The 17,225-nt window shown below is 41.2% G+C and overlaps 2 protein-coding genes across 2 annotated transcripts; one reads left to right on the forward strand and one right to left on the reverse strand.

Moving 5' to 3' along the window:
- Positions 1-997: 997 nt before the first annotated feature.
- NR2E1 (nuclear receptor subfamily 2, group E, member 1) lies at positions 998-6,536 on the forward strand (the record flags this gene model as incomplete). Its single annotated transcript, XM_009574968.1, has 4 exons — positions 998-1,094; positions 1,480-1,629; positions 1,899-2,004; positions 4,805-6,536. Coding segments are annotated over 4 exons (516 nt in total), but the record flags the coding sequence as incomplete, so codon positions are not given.
- A 2,704-nt stretch (positions 6,537-9,240) lies between these two features.
- Positions 9,241-14,518, reverse strand: SNX3 (sorting nexin 3; the record flags this gene model as incomplete). The annotated part of the gene is made up of 3 exons (XM_009574969.1): positions 9,241-9,938; positions 13,887-14,011; positions 14,404-14,518. Coding segments are annotated over 3 exons (346 nt in total), but the record flags the coding sequence as incomplete, so codon positions are not given.
- Between the last annotated feature and the right edge of the window lie 2,707 nt (positions 14,519-17,225).

Raw genomic sequence — 17,225 nt, forward strand, 5'->3', positions numbered from 1 at the left:
TCACCCTATTGAAAGCCGTGAGGTCACAGCAATGTGTAGGCACCACAGCATGTCCTTTAGGCCATGAACTTCAGCTGAACTGGGGGCCCTCCAAACCCCTCTTAAGAGTTGGTCAGGGCCAACAATCCATAGATGCCCTCAAGACTAAACATGTCTGTTCTGGCTTTGCCAGCCTGCATTACCAGGAGTCATGCCTCCTCTTCAGATGCACCACTGCCTCTCCACGGAAATCAAAGGCATTGCCTCCAAGCAGAGAAAAACACATTCTCCATGCAACCAGGCGATGTACAAAAATTGCAGAGAACTAGCAATGCTGTTCTTGGATACTCAGTTCTCTGAAAGGAAACAGCTCTTAGTGCCTGGAATTTCTGAGTGGTTTTAAGCAAAAAGCAGGGAAACAGGTGACACTGAGAAACCGTATGTGTGTCCAGATGCTGTGCTTGAAAGAGCTAAAGACTTGCTTGGTAAGGAAGGGGTTAAAGATACATATGTGCTCTAAAGCAGTGCTCCCTACAGGGTGACGTCATTTCAGGATGTTGTCCAGGCTTTTCTTCACAAATCCTGCCTTCCCGAGGGAAAGGAGGGTAATCCCTAGGGAGCAACAGGAGAGCACTCGTCCAACTTGTCCTAGGACAGCTATACGTGCCGAAGGAGAGGAGGAGAGAGCCCATGCTGTGCTGAGAAACACAGGCGGGCGTTCATGCTGTGAGCAAGCTCTCTGGGGCGGGAGTTCTCACTCTCCTTTCTCCTTCTCCTCCCTTTTGGTCCACAACACGGTGCACAGTGAGCCAACCCTCCATGTTTTTCTACAATGCATATAGACTTATTTCTAGACACCTTCTCAAAAACCTAAGAGAAGAGCTAACGAATGCTGTGGGGAAAACACCATGACAGGCATTTAAAGTAGTTTTTAAAATAACAGAAATTTACATATTTAAATTGTTTATAAATCTATAAATTATACACTATGTTATATTGTACATCTATTGTATGACAGCTGATGCTTTTGGAAGATGCTTGGAGAGAACTGTTTGTTCTAGGAATAGCACAATGGGCCATTCCAGTTGATGCTAACACTCTACTGGCTGTATCTGGTAAGAATTGCACAATTTAATGACTTTGTTACAAAAATTACCATAAAAATACATTACTGAAAAAAGAACAACATGTAAAGAATAACAAATTCCTACTGAACAATAGAGCATACCTGTCATTTATAAATCTATATTTAAATGCAAATAATGTTGTTTTGTTGTATTCATGACTGCTTGCATTGTCATTTAAATGCAAATTACTGTGTTTGTTATCATCCAAGAGAAGATTTTATATTAACTTTCATACAATATAGTCAGTTTACATGGAACCAGATAGACAAGTGTGACAATAGAGTGGATATTGATAGCGAGGATTTTGTCAGAAATCAATATAAAATAAAGCAAACGCCTTTAATATTATTTATTTCATCTGTTTCTGTTTTAGGCATGAACAGTGACAATACAGATTCTCAGAAGCTGAATAAAATTATTTCAGAAATACAGGCTTTACAGGAGGTTGTGGCTAGATTTAGACAACTTCGGCTAGATGCTACCGAATTTGCCTGTCTCAAATGCATTGTCACTTTTAAAGCCGGTAAGCAGAAAGAATCTCTTGCTCGCCTAGTCTGATAACTATGAGGTTGCTACTTTAAAGCAAAAATGATGTTTTAAACCAGACATAGCATTATATCATCCAACAGGTTTCCCGGTATTGAATTCCAATAGTCGGTGTTGCATTTTGAAAGGCTGAGAGTGGAGCGCTGGGGAACTAATGGGAACATTTAATTTCCATTGATAGCACTAGCTGAACTGTTTTGACCCACCCAAGAGTCAAGCTGAACTAGTAACTGATCTGCTTTCCAGTGCCTACACACAGTGGTTCCGAACTGAGGAGTTTCCGAAACGCTGCCGCCATAGCAGCCCTTCAAGATGAAGCCCAGCTCACTCTGAACAGCTACATTCATACCAGGTGATCAGTGCCTTCTCTCAATACTTCTTGCAGGTGTAGGGGTAAAATCACGCTCCCGCTGTAGCGAAGGTGACATTTCCGCTGACTGAAATGGGGACTGGGCTGTTACACCAAGTATACGTTGGCTGTCAGCCTGCTGGGATTTGGCATTTCCTGATGAAATGAGGAATGTGGGATTTATTCAGACAAATTGAAAAGCGGTAAAAGGAGAGAGCTTCCCGTGGGAAGGGATACCTGCTGTGGAACACTTTGCATTTCAGAAGGCTACATCTTCCTCTAATTTTATTCAATTAAATACTGCTAACGGTGATGCTCAAACCAACATCACATCTCACAGCAGTATGAGCGCTGTTGACCCACGATCTCCAATACACTTCCCCATGTCATTTCCCCCCTTCTGCAGACACGGAAATCGGGACACAAGGAGGTTAAATGGCTCTTCCAAGCTACCCTTAGTCTGTTCTCAGGTTGAAATGAAAAATCCAGAAATTGTGAATCCCATTTTGGTGCTGCAGCAGAGTGATGAGAATCATTGTTTGGGAAGAAAATATTCCTCTCTGTCTCATTCAGGATAAGTCCCATGGGATACAGAAATCTTAAAACCTGCTGTAAAAGCTGTAGCTGTCATCCCACAAAGTCTACAGGGGTAAGCCCAGGATTGCATGAAATGTACTATGCAAAATACAACCCCACACTCTAGAACAGGTGGCTGTGAACAGATCAGTAGCCTCCTGCTGTGGACCACTTCAGAGTGGTGGGACGGGGGAAGAGCCAGAAGAGCGCACCTAACATCTTCAGCAACAGCTGCTCCGGCTGGTTCAGGACTTCTGCGGAGGGCTGCGACAGGTCTTGTGAAGTCCATATCTCAGTCCTCTAGCTGCAGTGGAGGTCCATGAGACTAGCACAGTGGGAGATGGAGTGGTGGAAGAGGAACTTTTATACCATTTTTTCCTTCTGAAACTTTGATCTGCTCTCATAATAGCTCTGTCTAGCAGAAGTCAATTCAGTGTCAGAGATTAGATGGCAGCAGTCTCTGAAGCACTTCTATTTAGTCTAAAGGGAATGGCCTGCTCTGGGGATAGGAGCAAAATTGCAAATACCATCCAGTTATGGCTAGTTCAGAGCAAAAAGAATAACTGCTGCATAGCAACCGCTTCCTGTTCTTACAGAAGGCCTTTCCCATGAAGATTGCTCCCTGGAGACTCTGAGTGAGCCAGGGCCTGTTGGAGAGAGAAGCCAGGGAACAATGGTTTTACATGGCCGTGGTTTCCACTCCAGGCATGGTGACTTTTCCATTGCATTTCTGCACTGCTGGAAATATTTAGCTACTGGGCTAAATAGCATCTGTTGTAAAAGATAAAGGAAAAAAGTGCAGTCCACTGACAGGACTGTCACATTGACTCCAATGGGATAGGGCTTTCAGTTTGCGTTTCCTCCTCAGGCTTGAATTTACCTTCCTGCCAGTGTTACAGCAGTATCAGCCCTTTGATCTTAGTGGAGTCACTCTCAACAGGACGCAAGGGAGGGCAGACCGGAGAAGCAGAATTTTTCTCCGAACGACCTACTCCTTCTTTGAGGGAGACGACTGTAAGCAGAGGCTTGAGAATCACTGGTGTGAAGTCAGCACAAGCACAGCTAGAATACATATCCTATGTTGTGTTGGCTTCAAAAGCTGGGAGAAAGGATGGAAAATATCCTCTCACACAAATACATTACCTGGGGATAAAACACCGCTTCTTTAACCAAAAAAAATCTTTCTAAATGTCAATTGGTATTCAATGTATAAGACAACCAAAAGAGGGCAAAATGATTACCATGACCATCCAGCTAGGTTTAAATTGCACTTAAAATGACAGGGTATTTATTATAGGTCAAGCCCTTCCCTGAACTGCATCAAGAATATAGTAGTTGTCTAAGGGACAAGTCAGAGCAGAACCTGTCTCTGTATTGCTACTATTCTGAGGGAATAAACAAAGGAGCTAATCAAAACTCAGAGACATTGGTCTCTATTCTGCTAATCTCCATTATGAGAGTTTTCCTTGGGGTCAACCTTCTTGCTCACTGTCATGGTTTAACCCCAGCCAGCAGCTAAGCCCCACACAGCCCCTCGCTCACTCCCCCCCGGTGGGATCGGGGAGAGAATCGGAAGGGTAACAGTGAGAAAACTCGTGGGTTGAGATAAAGACAGTTTAATAGGGAAAGCAAAAGCTGTGCGTGCAAGCAAAGCAAAACGAGGAATTCATTCGCTACTTCCCATCGACAGGCAGGTGTTCAGCCATGTCCGGGAAAGCAGGGCTCCATCATGCGTAACGGTTACTTGGGAAGACAAAACGCCGTAACTCCGAATGTCCCCCCTCCTTCTTCCCCCAGCTTTATATGCTGAGCATGACGTCATATGGTATGGAATATCCCTTTGGTCAGTTGGGGTCAGCTGTCCTGGCTGTGTTGCCTCCCAACCTCTTGTGCACCCCCAGCCTACTCGCTGGTGGGGTGGGGTGAGGAGCAGAAAAGGCCTTGACTCTGTGTAAGCGCTGCTCAGCAATAACAAAAACATCCCTGTGTTATCAACACTGTTTCCAGCACAAATCCAAAACATAGCCCCATAGTAGCTACTATGAAGAAAATTAACTCTATCCCAGCCAAACCCAGCACACTCACGTGAGTACAAAACACAGGGGTTTAGCACAGGTAGCATCCATCTGTACAATTTGCTGAATATTGGTCTTTTCTGTAAAGTAAAAGATTTTCTTTGGAAAAATATCTAAAAACTTCAACAGGTTTTTCTCTCTCTGTCTCCCAGGTATCCCACACAACCCTGTCGTTTTGGAAAACTTTTATTGCTTTTACCAGCTTTACGTTCGATTAGTCCATCTACAATAGAAGAAGTGTTTTTCAAAAAGACCATTGGGAATGTACCAATTACAAGACTGCTTTCAGATATGTACAAATCCAGTGACATATAAATTACCTTAAAAGAATCGATCAGGATGGACAGTTTGAGAAGAACTTTTATCTATGGAGAATAAGCCTCAACTAACAAAACCTACAGGAAGCATAAGCCTGGGAATGTTTAGCCTTTAAACCCATTGACAAAAAATATCCCAGTAGATATGATTCTGCTGCTCTGAACAGAGTGATTTAGATCATGGAGAGAATGCTTTGTTCTACAGAAAAAGTGAAAGTGGTTGGAATTTGGCTGCTATTCCTGGTACTACAGGATGGAGGCAATTCAGATGCCAGTCATAGTTAACAAAGACTCCGCTATTCTCTCATTTAACTGGCAGATCTAAGACAAAATGTGAAAGAAGGTACTTTGATTTGTCTAGTATTTGGAACTGGGTGACCAAACTTGGCTTCTGTTGTAATGTGAGATGCAGTGGCCTTCAGAACTGTTTTAAAAGTAGCCTATGTTGGGAAAATCTTTTTAATATGATAGGCAACATTTAAGACCAGGTTACCAAAACATTGCTTCTGCTATAATACATCATGAAGTGGCCTTCAGAACTGATTAAAATGTAGCTTATGACAGCAGCTTCATTCTTCCGGCAAAATGAACTGGTGATCTTTGATGCGGATGTCACCACAATTTGTTCGGTTAACATCTCAAAGACAGAAGAGCTTTATACACTTCCCCCCCGACCTTCCCTCCTTCTTCTTCCACACACACAGACACACACATACACACCTGAAAAGATACAAGTCAAGAAAGGAAGACTAAAACAGCAAAACCAAATACAATGGAGATGACCACTTCAGTGACCTGCTGGCTGTCCCGTTGGCACAGTGCTGAAACCAAAGGCAACGGTGGCCAAACTCTTTGTCAATGAGATGTGCAGAGAAGTGAAATTACTATAAAAAAAAAATCGACGGAAGGAATTTTATTTCAAAGAAATAAAGGTTGTTGACTGATACAATGCTAACAATTTCCAAAAGTCTCCAATGCCTTTTTAGAAAACTCCAGGTTCTAATTTTGAAGCCTTGTTCGCCTACACCCTCTCACACACAAAAACGTTATAAGCTGCTTATTTGATGTATAAAAAATGTAGAAAAAACATTTAAAGATAGCTGCTGTACTTTTCAAAATTTGATTTGTTATTAGGAACTAGCACTGAGAAAAATCAGCACTTGGACTATCATAGAATGAGTAAAACTTTTCCTGTACAAAGTGGATTAACTGATTTGTGAAGTTAAAAAGTTGTACTCATTGTATTTACAAAGAATAAAAATATATTGAATTTAAATTACTTTCCACTGTTCTTTTAATGCTTGTCCTTCTATTTCTGGATTAGTTTCTTCCACTGTACCCTACTTACCAGGGAACAGAAATAATCTCTACTAAAATGGATTGCCTTGGATTCTGTAGAGTCTCCATCACCAAAGGTTTTAAAAAACATGTTAGACAAACATTTAAGGAATAGCTTAGGTGATCCTGCCTTGGGGCAAAGGGACTTTGAGGTCCTGCATAGAGCTGTTTTCTATAATTCAAATATACACCTGCTGCAAGGTTTCCTTCTCAAGGAACTGACACAGAGCTTTTTCTAGGACACTAAATGGATCAGAGGTCTAACCTAGTGTAAGTCTTCTGTTTCATGTTATTACAATTTTTAATATCAGCAAATTGTGCAGCTAACAAAGGGTGATGAGTACAAAACCACTGCTTCAATTAAAAAGATTCTGAGGTTTTATTAAGGTGTTCAATTGGGTAATCACACCAAAGAAAGAGGTAAGCAACTCCCAATGCACAGGAACAAGTTGGCTACAGGAGAAGGGAAATCGTTCATATGGCAATGAGTGACTGAAGAGCCATGCACACTAAAATGACAGGTGGAAATGTACAGTGTATATCAATGGCTCATTGGTTTTCAGTGTCAAGGAATACAGACCACAAGCGAAATCCTAGCTCCACTGACTCCAAGCACAAAAATCTCATGCGTTTCAGAGGTCAAAGTTTTCACCCCATCTCTCTTCCATTTGTGCAGTTTGTGAGGTCTCACATTCTGCCCTTTCCAAGACAGCCAGACCATAAAATATACAAGACCATTCTTTTGATAAGTCGGGTGAGACAAAGCATGGGCTACAGGACTTAGAAACATCTTCTGTACAAACTAGCATGGAGCACTTGAGAATGCGTTTAGCAGAGGGCATAGCACATTCTTAGAAAGAAACCAACTATGAAGTGTTCTTACTGCACCTGTAATAACCTTCAACCATTTTCTGCTCTCTACACTAAAAAGAACTGGACAGGGCAGAAAATCAATTGTGGCTGTCCACGCTGTGACAATTCAGCTTATAAGCTAAAGAAGTTGAGCCCACTGCTGTGCAGAACCCATGACAGAACACTCATTTCAATAAGATTGGTGCTGCTATCCCAGAGCAGCAATAAACATGAACTGCATCCATACTGCAAGGCAACCGCACTCTGCAGTGTGGTGTAGTCCCAGTCCCTAGATCACCCAGGCTAGAGGATGCAACAGAGTGTACTGGCTTTCTCCCAGTTGCAAAGCAGGCAGGGCAATGGGTGCACACCCATATCTCATCCTCTTACCTGCAGGACCTAGCCCAGCTGCAGAGCAGAATCATGAGCTGGGAACAATGCCCAGATCCCTGTAGTTTAGGCACAGCTAATCTCAGACCATGTCTTCCTCCCAGTACTGCAGGTTGCACAGAAGCAGAACCAGTTACACTACACTAGAATTAGGGTCTCCAGTTAGCCTTGAAGGACTGAAGGCCAGGTGAAATCCCAGAGTCCAGTGTAGATGTCCTGTCAACCTCAGAGGTTAACACTCCAAAGTCCTCACTTTGGAAATAGGAATACTTTGACATCAAGCATGCAGCTTTTCCCTCTTCAGCTTAATTCTTTTTTTCCGCAGCAGATGATACAGATTTGTGTCATCATCTTTTAGGGATACAATGGGGCATTTACTCTGATTTCTGAAAGAAGCTTCTCTCAGAAAAGAACATTTGAGAAAAGAAAAAGAACACCTTACTATGTATTTAAACCTAAATAATAAAACTTCATATACGTTTAGCCCTTCTTTCCCCATCTCCAAGAGTAACTCAACTTTTAAGTGTGATTCAACAAGCACAGGGAATTTTAGAATTGATTTTACATTATCAAAAACTTCTTGAAAAGCTAGACTGTGTTGAGAAGCTAGACAGCTCTGGGCTGCAAGTGGGCTCTGTCAGTTTTGGTCCTGGTTTCATGAACAGGACTGTTGGAAAGATTCAGCACTGTCTTTGTTAAGTATGAGGGGGACAGAGCAATTATTTGAGCATCTAACTATTCAGTGTAGCTAGTCACTAGTACTACATATAATCCAGTCAGCCACCACTGTTTTGTCAGTTCAAACTTTTACATCCAGATTTCCATAAATGAGGTTAATGGTCTTAGTTAAAGGAAACTAATAACTTTGCCAGTAAGTTTGTAGGATTTTCTCAACAGTGGTAAGAAATATTATAAGCAGGAAAAAGCAGTGGAGCTAAATCTAAGCCAACACATACTGTTACCAAATAGCACAAAATGCTGGATCAGATTGCTACTAGAGTGTTCTTGAATCTGTTTTCAAGAGCATCGGGATAGCTAACTCCCGTGCCACATTTGGAAGCACTAAGGAAGCTTCTCCAGCCATAGAAGCACCTAGTGAGAAAGACAACTTCAGCAGCGTTGCTTGTGAACCGCAGTTCAGGCATCAACAACCTGCATTCCACCAGTGGTCATACAAGCACAATGCTACAGCTTCCCCTTCCTTTAATGTTCAGGGAAGTGGTCTATGATCTTATAGCAGGCTTGTACGACTTCATGTCCCTAATTGTATTTGTAGAGCAGAGCTACTTTAATCTAGGACTGAAGTTATAATATATTATAGGTTATGTCAACATTCCTTTCTCTGTAGGACAGTATAATTTTCACTTGCTAGTTGAAGCTAGATTGATGCTTCTCATGCCAAGTAGAAAGGTACTCTTTTCCCAAACATGTTGAAGCCACGCATCTGTTGACTGCCTACCATGAACGGGGTTCCAGCTTTGGCTCCACAACACAGGAACAGTCTTCAATACTTTTATATGTTCTTTAACACTTGAGCAGTGAGTGCCAGCATCTAAGAGTATTTAGTGCTGACTGTTACTAACACAAGACCACACTGCAGAAGAGCATTACAGCAAGGCTGAAACACCAGTTCACTTAATATAGTCAAGTCCCTGCTTCTCAGAAAGCATGAGATACCCCACATTCAAGGCCAAGAGTGACAAAACATTTGAAGTGCATTTTCACTTTTATTTCAAAACTTTAGACAAGTTACTATAGTATATAAATTTGATTTTTTCCTCTTACAGAATATAAAGATAATTCCCTCATTACTTCAGTATAAAGTGTTTTACAAGCTTGAAGACAATTGCATAAGTGTTTCTCACACAGGGTATCAGAAATAAAGCTGTCTTTCTACAGAAGTTCAGACAGATGACTACCTCAGAAACAGCATAGCAGTTTAGTCAAATACAAGTGAACACATGACACTACAACTGTGCAAGTTCAAGTAAGGCCAAGTCAGTAAACATTGTTAAGTCATTGCAAATAAGAGTGGAAAGGTTTGTGAGACTTTGCAAGGGCTGGATGGTCTCATAGTATAATACTTTTAAATCAAGGATTCAGAGGGATTTAGCTAGAAGATGAGTGAGTTCTTTAATGCTATAAAGCATATGCAAAGACCAAGCAGTGTACTGATGTTAGTGGAGACTTCGTGCCTGTTTATCCTCAGCATGCTAAGACAAACTACAACCTCTTAAAACCAAGCATAAGAACCACTAATGTTTGAAAAGATGGTTTCAGAACTCAAGTATGTCTTATTTTGGATGGTGTGTAGTTTTTGTCTATTACTTCATCTTGCAAGAACATGTGAAGACAGCGCTCGTTCTGTGCCAGTGGGTGGCCTGCAACCCTGGAGAGGAAAAAAACAAGCATTAGTGCTAACAAATCAAGTCTACTTGCAGCTAGCCAGCAGAGCAAGGTTTTATACCAATAATCTATGGTTCTGCACTTAAACATAGATCCCACTTCCAGTTCACTGTTGGTGACTAGAATGATGACTGGCAGCAAGATTTGTCACTCTTCCCCAGATGAAGCTAGTCCATAGGAACCCTGAGTTACCTCTGATCACTTGGAAGCATGTTATGTCACCATCTGTCACCTGCAATCAAGCGGACTATCAAAGTGCCCATCCTAGCATTAGGAAATGTACAGTTAAGCAAGCCAAGTGGATTTTTACAGGTCTTGATGCCTTTGACACAGGACACCTTTCTAAAGTCAGCTTAACCCCTCAGTTTGCAGTCTAATTCAACAGCAGTTAGCCCAGGCAGAGCTAAAGATTTACTCCACCAGGGGGTGTGAAGGTCTTCTGAAGGCTCTGACACTGTCTAGAGCAGTGACTTACATGGTCACTATTCCTACCATGTACAAGCAGCACTGATGCACAGCCAGAGGGTACCAGCCATTCTGTTTATTGCAGATGTCTTTAGATATGAAACATAGGAGACAGAGCCTCCTATGAGGCCAGCACCTCTACTGTAGATTTAGTTTTGCTCCACATATAGACTGAGCCACCATCCTTTTAACAGTAAAGGAGCTGAAACTGCATTTGAAGACACTTCCAAGCTTGGAAGAAAACGACAAGATATTGCATTTAAACCCTTAAAATAACATGCAGCCTTCTGTGTAAGTAAAAATACAAGAGAACCAGAATCCCTGGAAGTCAATCACTTATGGATATGAAAACCTAAAGCAGTTTGGTTTGAAAAAAGTTACATCCAGTTTGGTCAATCAAGACAGGCTTCTTCCATTAAGAGAGAAAGCCCCCCATCCTCCCTAGGACAGCTTGTGTCAGCCTTATGGCCTCCATATCTAGAGAACAAGTCTTCTGAGGAGCGGCTGAGGGAACTGGGGCTGTTTAGCCTGGAGAAGAGGAGGCTGAGGGGAGACCTCATCGCGCTCTACAACTACCTGAAAGGAGGTTGTAGCGAGGCTGGGTGTTGGTCTCTTCTTCCAAGTAACAAGCAATAGGACGAGAGGAAATGGCCTCAAGTTGCGCCAAGGGAGGTTTAGACTGGACATCAGGAAAAACTTCTTTACTGAAAGAATGATCAGGCCTTGGAACAGGCTGCCCAGGGAAGTGATTGAGTCACCATCCCTGGAAGTATTTAAAAGACGTGTAGATGAGGCGCTTAGGGCCATGGTTTAGTGGGCATGGTGGTGTTGGGTTAACGGTTGGACTCGATGATCTTAGAGGTCTTTTCCAACCTTAATGATTCTATGATTCTATGATTCTACTCTAAAAGGAAGTCATCTAGTTGAACACATGTAATGCACAGGCAACTTCAGTGGCTCAGCATCAGTACTTCCAAGCACTTTCTCCAAATGTATCTATTAGTATTTATTTCACCACAGGACAGATTCACTTGTCACTACTCACTTGTCATTGAGGGTGTCCTTTAACGAGGAAGCTGAGCTCTCCTATTCAGCACTGATAGGTTTTATGACTGCACTTGAAATAATCTATCAATCTTGCCAGGTTCTAGTAAATGGGCAGCAGTCTCAAGCACTAGTTCACAAGGAAGACAGTCTGGAAATAACTACTTTCTTACCCCCATCAGACTGAAGTTGCTGGCCTTGAACTTCAAGAGGAAGATACACAGGAGAAGATGATGAGGCAGCAGCATATTCCTTCTCCGTTTCAGCAAGGCTTGCAAATTGGTAGCTGAATTGCAAGACTAGACCTGATCTCTCAGATTCAGCTCTTGGTTTCACATGAATACCTCACTCTGCATTGGATTTTCCTCAGTATTCTTCTCTAAGGTGACCCTTACACAGAGCAGCTGCTACCTCAAAAATTTTCATGTATCCCAAAGTCAGGTTCAGGCAGACAAGTCTGTTGCGACATAGCTACGCCTGTGAATGTCATTGTAGGTAGTATTGATGGTGGTGCCAGCAAGCTGGCCTAAGAGAGCCGACTCAAGTAAGCTGCACTGCTGTGATTTAGTCCCCCTCTATTTTACATCTAGAGGGACAGCGCTTCTCAGCAACATCTTGGATATCAAGAACTGGCATCGGTGTATCAAGATCTTTTTTGGATACAGTGATATCAGTTATCTGAGGGACTCTTGTCTAGGTCTAGGAGTGAAAACCAGCTTTGTGAATGCAGTAAAGTGACTGTATTATGCAAATTAACTTCAGGACTAACTTCACTAGTACCCAGAGTACTTGGTAGAACTCTTAAAGCTTCTACATGGTTCAAAACTTTAATTATTAATATTTGCTTGATGAGTTGGTCATGCCATTAGAATAAACTGATGAGGCTGAATAGCTAGGAGTTCTGACTGAAGAATCTTGTTCCAGCTGTACTCAAGTCTGCCACTATATCAATATCGACATTAACAGCCTGCTTTTATGTTTCAAAGGAGGAAAAATTGACCAAGAAGTTTTACACTTCCACAAGATCAACGTATTACTTGCTGTAGGACTGAACAAGTGATACCAGTAAACTGGCCACTCCGTTTCTGTCAGCTATATTGAGTTTTTCAGAGATTCCAGTTAAGATGACTGTTTCACTATCAGCTGCTTCAGAACATAAACAGCCCTCTTCCCCCACATATTGCTAGACTCAGCATACAAAACTTTCAGTAAGTGCACTTCTTCCACATTTAGAGTCCCAAGCCTGCATGGATAAAAGTTGTACTTTACAGTCATGACTGCCTTGATTGTACAGCCTTACAAAAATAACACACATTCCATCTTACTATAAGCACATGTGCCTTAATGTAGTGTAAATGCAAAACTACATGCCTCGGAAATTCATTCCACTGTCTTTGAACAGAGGAAAAAGCATTCTAAAGCATTTTACCTACTCAGAACCATTAACAATACCTCTAAATTTAGCTAACAAACAACTATGTGAAGAAAAACTTAGGAGATTTCATGCAGTCACACTTAGCTCACTTGTACAAGACAGACAGTTTTAGTGAACTAGTCACTTGCAACTCCAAGTCACATGCCTGAACTGACTAACAATGACAAGCAGATCAAGCTCTGGCTTAACTCACAGACATCCTCTGTCCCTGTTCAACAGCATCACTATTCAACAAGATTAAAATGCTAGTGGAACTGACAAGCTTGAACTTTTAAAGGCAGCAGTCCCAAATCCAGTTGGTCTGAACAGTATTGGCTCTAGAGACCAGAAGAGCTGGATAACTGACAGTATTCCTTCTTACCCACTGTTTGGATCCACATTGTTAAAGAGATTAAAGTAGCTCTTCAGGTCACTATATGGAGAGCGGTTAGTAGTGTCAGATGGTAGAAAAAGAATCGTAAGACTTTGTTACTGTAATTTCTGCTCACCCTTTGAAAGGCAGTGACAAAACCCAGAGTGACTATTTCAAACTATGTATGTGCATACCTCAAATAGTGTTTTTACATTTCAGAAAGATTCTCATGATTAGAGAAAATACGCATTGTTACACAAGCTGATAATACCTCACATCTGCAATCAAAGTAAACTACTGTAAGCCCATTGTAAGCTCCATTGTTCACCCAATAGAGGACACCTTTTCAGAAATGAAAAAGTAGAACTATTTTGAATGCTATAATTTTAGTGGTAATTTGCATAAATTAACAACATCACTAACATTCATTTCAGCTGTTCAGGTAAGCATTAAGATATCCAAACAACCACTGGATGAGCAACGTTAGCATGTCCTACTGCAAGATTATGTGAAAGTTATTATTCTGAACCTAGTGCAGCTACCATAGTTTGTGGATTAGCAGCTTTAATTCAGTTTTCTGGAGCTGAGTTCTGGGTTTGTCTCCAGATAACTAGACCCAAAGACCCAACACTTACTTGTTTATGAATTGTTCAAGAGCCTGCTTCCTTTCCTCTATAAAGGAATCATCAAATATGCCATCATCTCCTCGGAAGGGGAGCTGACGGAGAAGAGCTTTTCCTGGTAGAGGTGGTACCACAACCTGAAAGATTTAGAAAAGTGTCCTTAAGTGCAGCCTGTAAGTAAGTTTATACACCTCCTGTGGCATCTCTTCCTCCTAGAGGACCCAACTCATCAATCACATCCCTAGTGAAGTAAAAAAAACATGACCAGAGGAAGAACAGTATCTGTCATAGAGGTAAGTTGAATTCAAGTAGTTTAACTCTGAACTCTGAATTAACTCAAAACCATTAAACATCCTTGTAGCATTGTACAACTGAGGTCTGCTGAAAGACAGTGTTTTAGTTCTGGACATTTTCAACCACAATATCTGTTCTATATGATACATATGCTTTATAACATAATGATAACACTTCAGCATCACTACTCTTTGTATGTCTATGAAGACTTGTATTTACCTTTCATTTTACCCACCTTGCTTTCTCTTTCTAGTTCATTCCTTAACCATTCAAAGTCACTGTATCTTCTTCTGACTGTAGATTCTTTCAATTTGAAGATAGGTAGATTTGTCTGAAAACAAGAACATAAGCTATTGATTAGACAAATTAGAAGTTTTGATAAGCAGAAGCAAGAAACAAGCTGTTAAATTACAAGTTAGTTCCACTTCAGCACAACAGTATTGAGAAACACTCAAGATAGAGCTTTATCTGTATTTCTGTAAGCCACATGAGCAAGCTGTGCCTCAAACTGCTTAACTGTGGGCCTCATTTATATGGCATCCTAATCACTGGTATTTTGCCACCATATCACCTAGCAGAACAGCAGATTTGCCGGTCACTTGAAGAGATGTTCCTAAGGTTGCACAAGCATCTTCTACTCTTACTGTCTCAGGAGCTGGATTCCCAATGCCAATATATGTACAAAATTAGGGGAGGGGGAGAAGGGGGGAAGAAAAAGTCTTCTTAATCCATGCAGGCTCCTCTTATTGCATTCAAGGGAGTCTTTCAGGTACTAGCATAGGACATTAAGCAAGCTTCCTATACGTTTCTGCTACCCAATACAACATGGCCTCCAACATCTTTAAAAGCAAAATCATTAAGTCCTACAATGAATTCATTTGGGACAGATGAAGCTGAAGGTTTCCTAGTACAAGCTGCCAGGTTTGGATAGCCCCAGAGAAGCCAAGATGCAACACAACATTCAGTGCTGATGAGATCAGACTGTTTTGCTACAAAGTTAAGCCAAGCAGAGCTTGATGAGGCAGAACTTTCCTAAAGAAGGCTAGGAGTCAGCACCCACCTAACACCCTTGAAAGAGACATCAAACGGGAGCCAGGCTATAATACTGCACAAGACCATGTTAAATACATGAACATTTCGATAGGTGTCCTTGCACTAACTTGTGTAAGAGCCTATACTACTTCTATTCATTCTTGAGGTGCAGGGTTATCCCATTGTTATAATCCAACTTGCACGTTATTTTAAGAGTGGACATCGAGAGAGCTCTCCTAATGACATCCCCAGAATGGAAAGCTCCAAGATCACAATCTGAAGCTTAAATGTTGAGATGGCAAGCTGGCTAGAGTGTTACAAAAATGTTTGTAGGAGCTACAACCTACTAAAAGCAAGACCAACAGTCTGTAATTGCCATACATAACCAGCACTAACAGAACAAAGCTTACTGTTGTCAGACTGCATATTCACTTGAATATGTCAAGCTGTCACCTTGAAAGACAACTATTGAGGAGCACCCTAGGAAGCTGACGTTCACATGGGACTACAGTTATCCCGTTTTTCTGTTGGCATAAGGACTGTAGTCATTCTCAGCTTGTGCCTTCTGGTTTTTGTTGGTTTATTTTTTAAGTTGTAAGCCATCTCACTCAGCTTCCGGTCCCAGTTTGAGTGAATATCCCTGTACAATATCATTTGTAGGCTGTTATGCTTAAGCTATCATTGAGTGATACTTTTGGCTGCTCAAAGCAGGTCTAATTGCAGAGATTCTTTCCTGCACTAGGCAGGCCTATGACTACAGGCCATTGTATTACTGCCAGCCAATAACCAGTTTTTGGCTGTCACAGTTCAAAAGTACTTGAGAAGTTAGTTGTGTACTTTCACATTATGCTATTTAGTCCATAATTTACAGACGATAAAGTACAGAACAGTATTTTGTTATGAAATCTCTTACTGCTAAATGTTTAAAAGTATTCAAGCTCTCCTTCCCAGGTAAAACATTGTTGATTGTACTAGTGACTAATAATAAAATTGCACTTAAGTCTATTATGTCAGAAGTCAGGCTTTATAAATAAACACTCATCTTGAGGATAAGAATACCCTACTCAAGAGTGAATAAAGCTAGGTTCCCCAGAGTGCATGAAGGAGCTTCCCAGAAGTGAAGTACTGGATTATTTTTCTCTGATTTCAGCTATTGGCTTTTTAATCAAGTTCAGCCTTCCACATTACAACACCAACTCTTTGTCAGTGTCTCGGGTAGAAAGGCCTTTACAACATTTAACATATAGGCTCTCACCTGCAGAAAATATTCCATTCTCCTCTCAAGTTACTTACAAGAGGGATTAGAACTGAATAAAAGCCGCTAAAAACAATGAGTTCCCAGGTCTTCAGAAACTCTTTTCATGCTTCTGGGCATGAAGTCTATAAAGTTAATCTCTAAACAACATATCAGGCTTACAGGTACAATGTGGGGGTAGAAGTGCCAATTGAGCTCATTTTACCTTCTACATTCCCTTTTGAACTTTTGACATGCTAGCCTGGCTAGCAAGTTGGAGAAAAAGACAGTTAGAGTACTTGTTTTCCCTTCAAGTTAAAAAATCTTCTCAAATTTTGATCATAAGCACTGGAAATGTTCAAACTGAAGTGTATGCTAGAAGGCTCCCATTAAATTAAGTGGCTTACAAGTCACAACTTGACAACTACATGCTAAAGGAAAGTGTGTGTCCCTCATCCTTTGGTCTGGATATGAATTAGAGCTACCTGTTGAGATCAACTTCTAAACCTCATGTTCCTTAAAACCCAGAAACTGCAGCATTTCTCCTTTCTCCAGAAATTAGTACTGATAGAGAACGTTCTTCAGATATGCAGCTGTTAGAAAGGATCTATTTAAAAAAAGCAATTTGAGAGTCCTGTTTTATACTGCTTAATCTATTTTTAACTCAGGATATATTCACACCTGAAGTTACTGTATGTGCCTTTCTCATTAAGGATTATTACCCTGTTTAGCAGACCACTTTTTCCTTCAGTAGGAAGGGTTTCTGCATGTCCTACTGCCTCCATCTACCA

This window comes from Fulmarus glacialis, unplaced genomic scaffold (assembly GCF_000690835.1).
Source record: "Fulmarus glacialis isolate BGI_N327 unplaced genomic scaffold, ASM69083v1 scaffold42223, whole genome shotgun sequence".
In the NCBI taxonomy this organism is placed as follows: Eukaryota; Metazoa; Chordata; class Aves; order Procellariiformes; family Procellariidae; genus Fulmarus; species Fulmarus glacialis.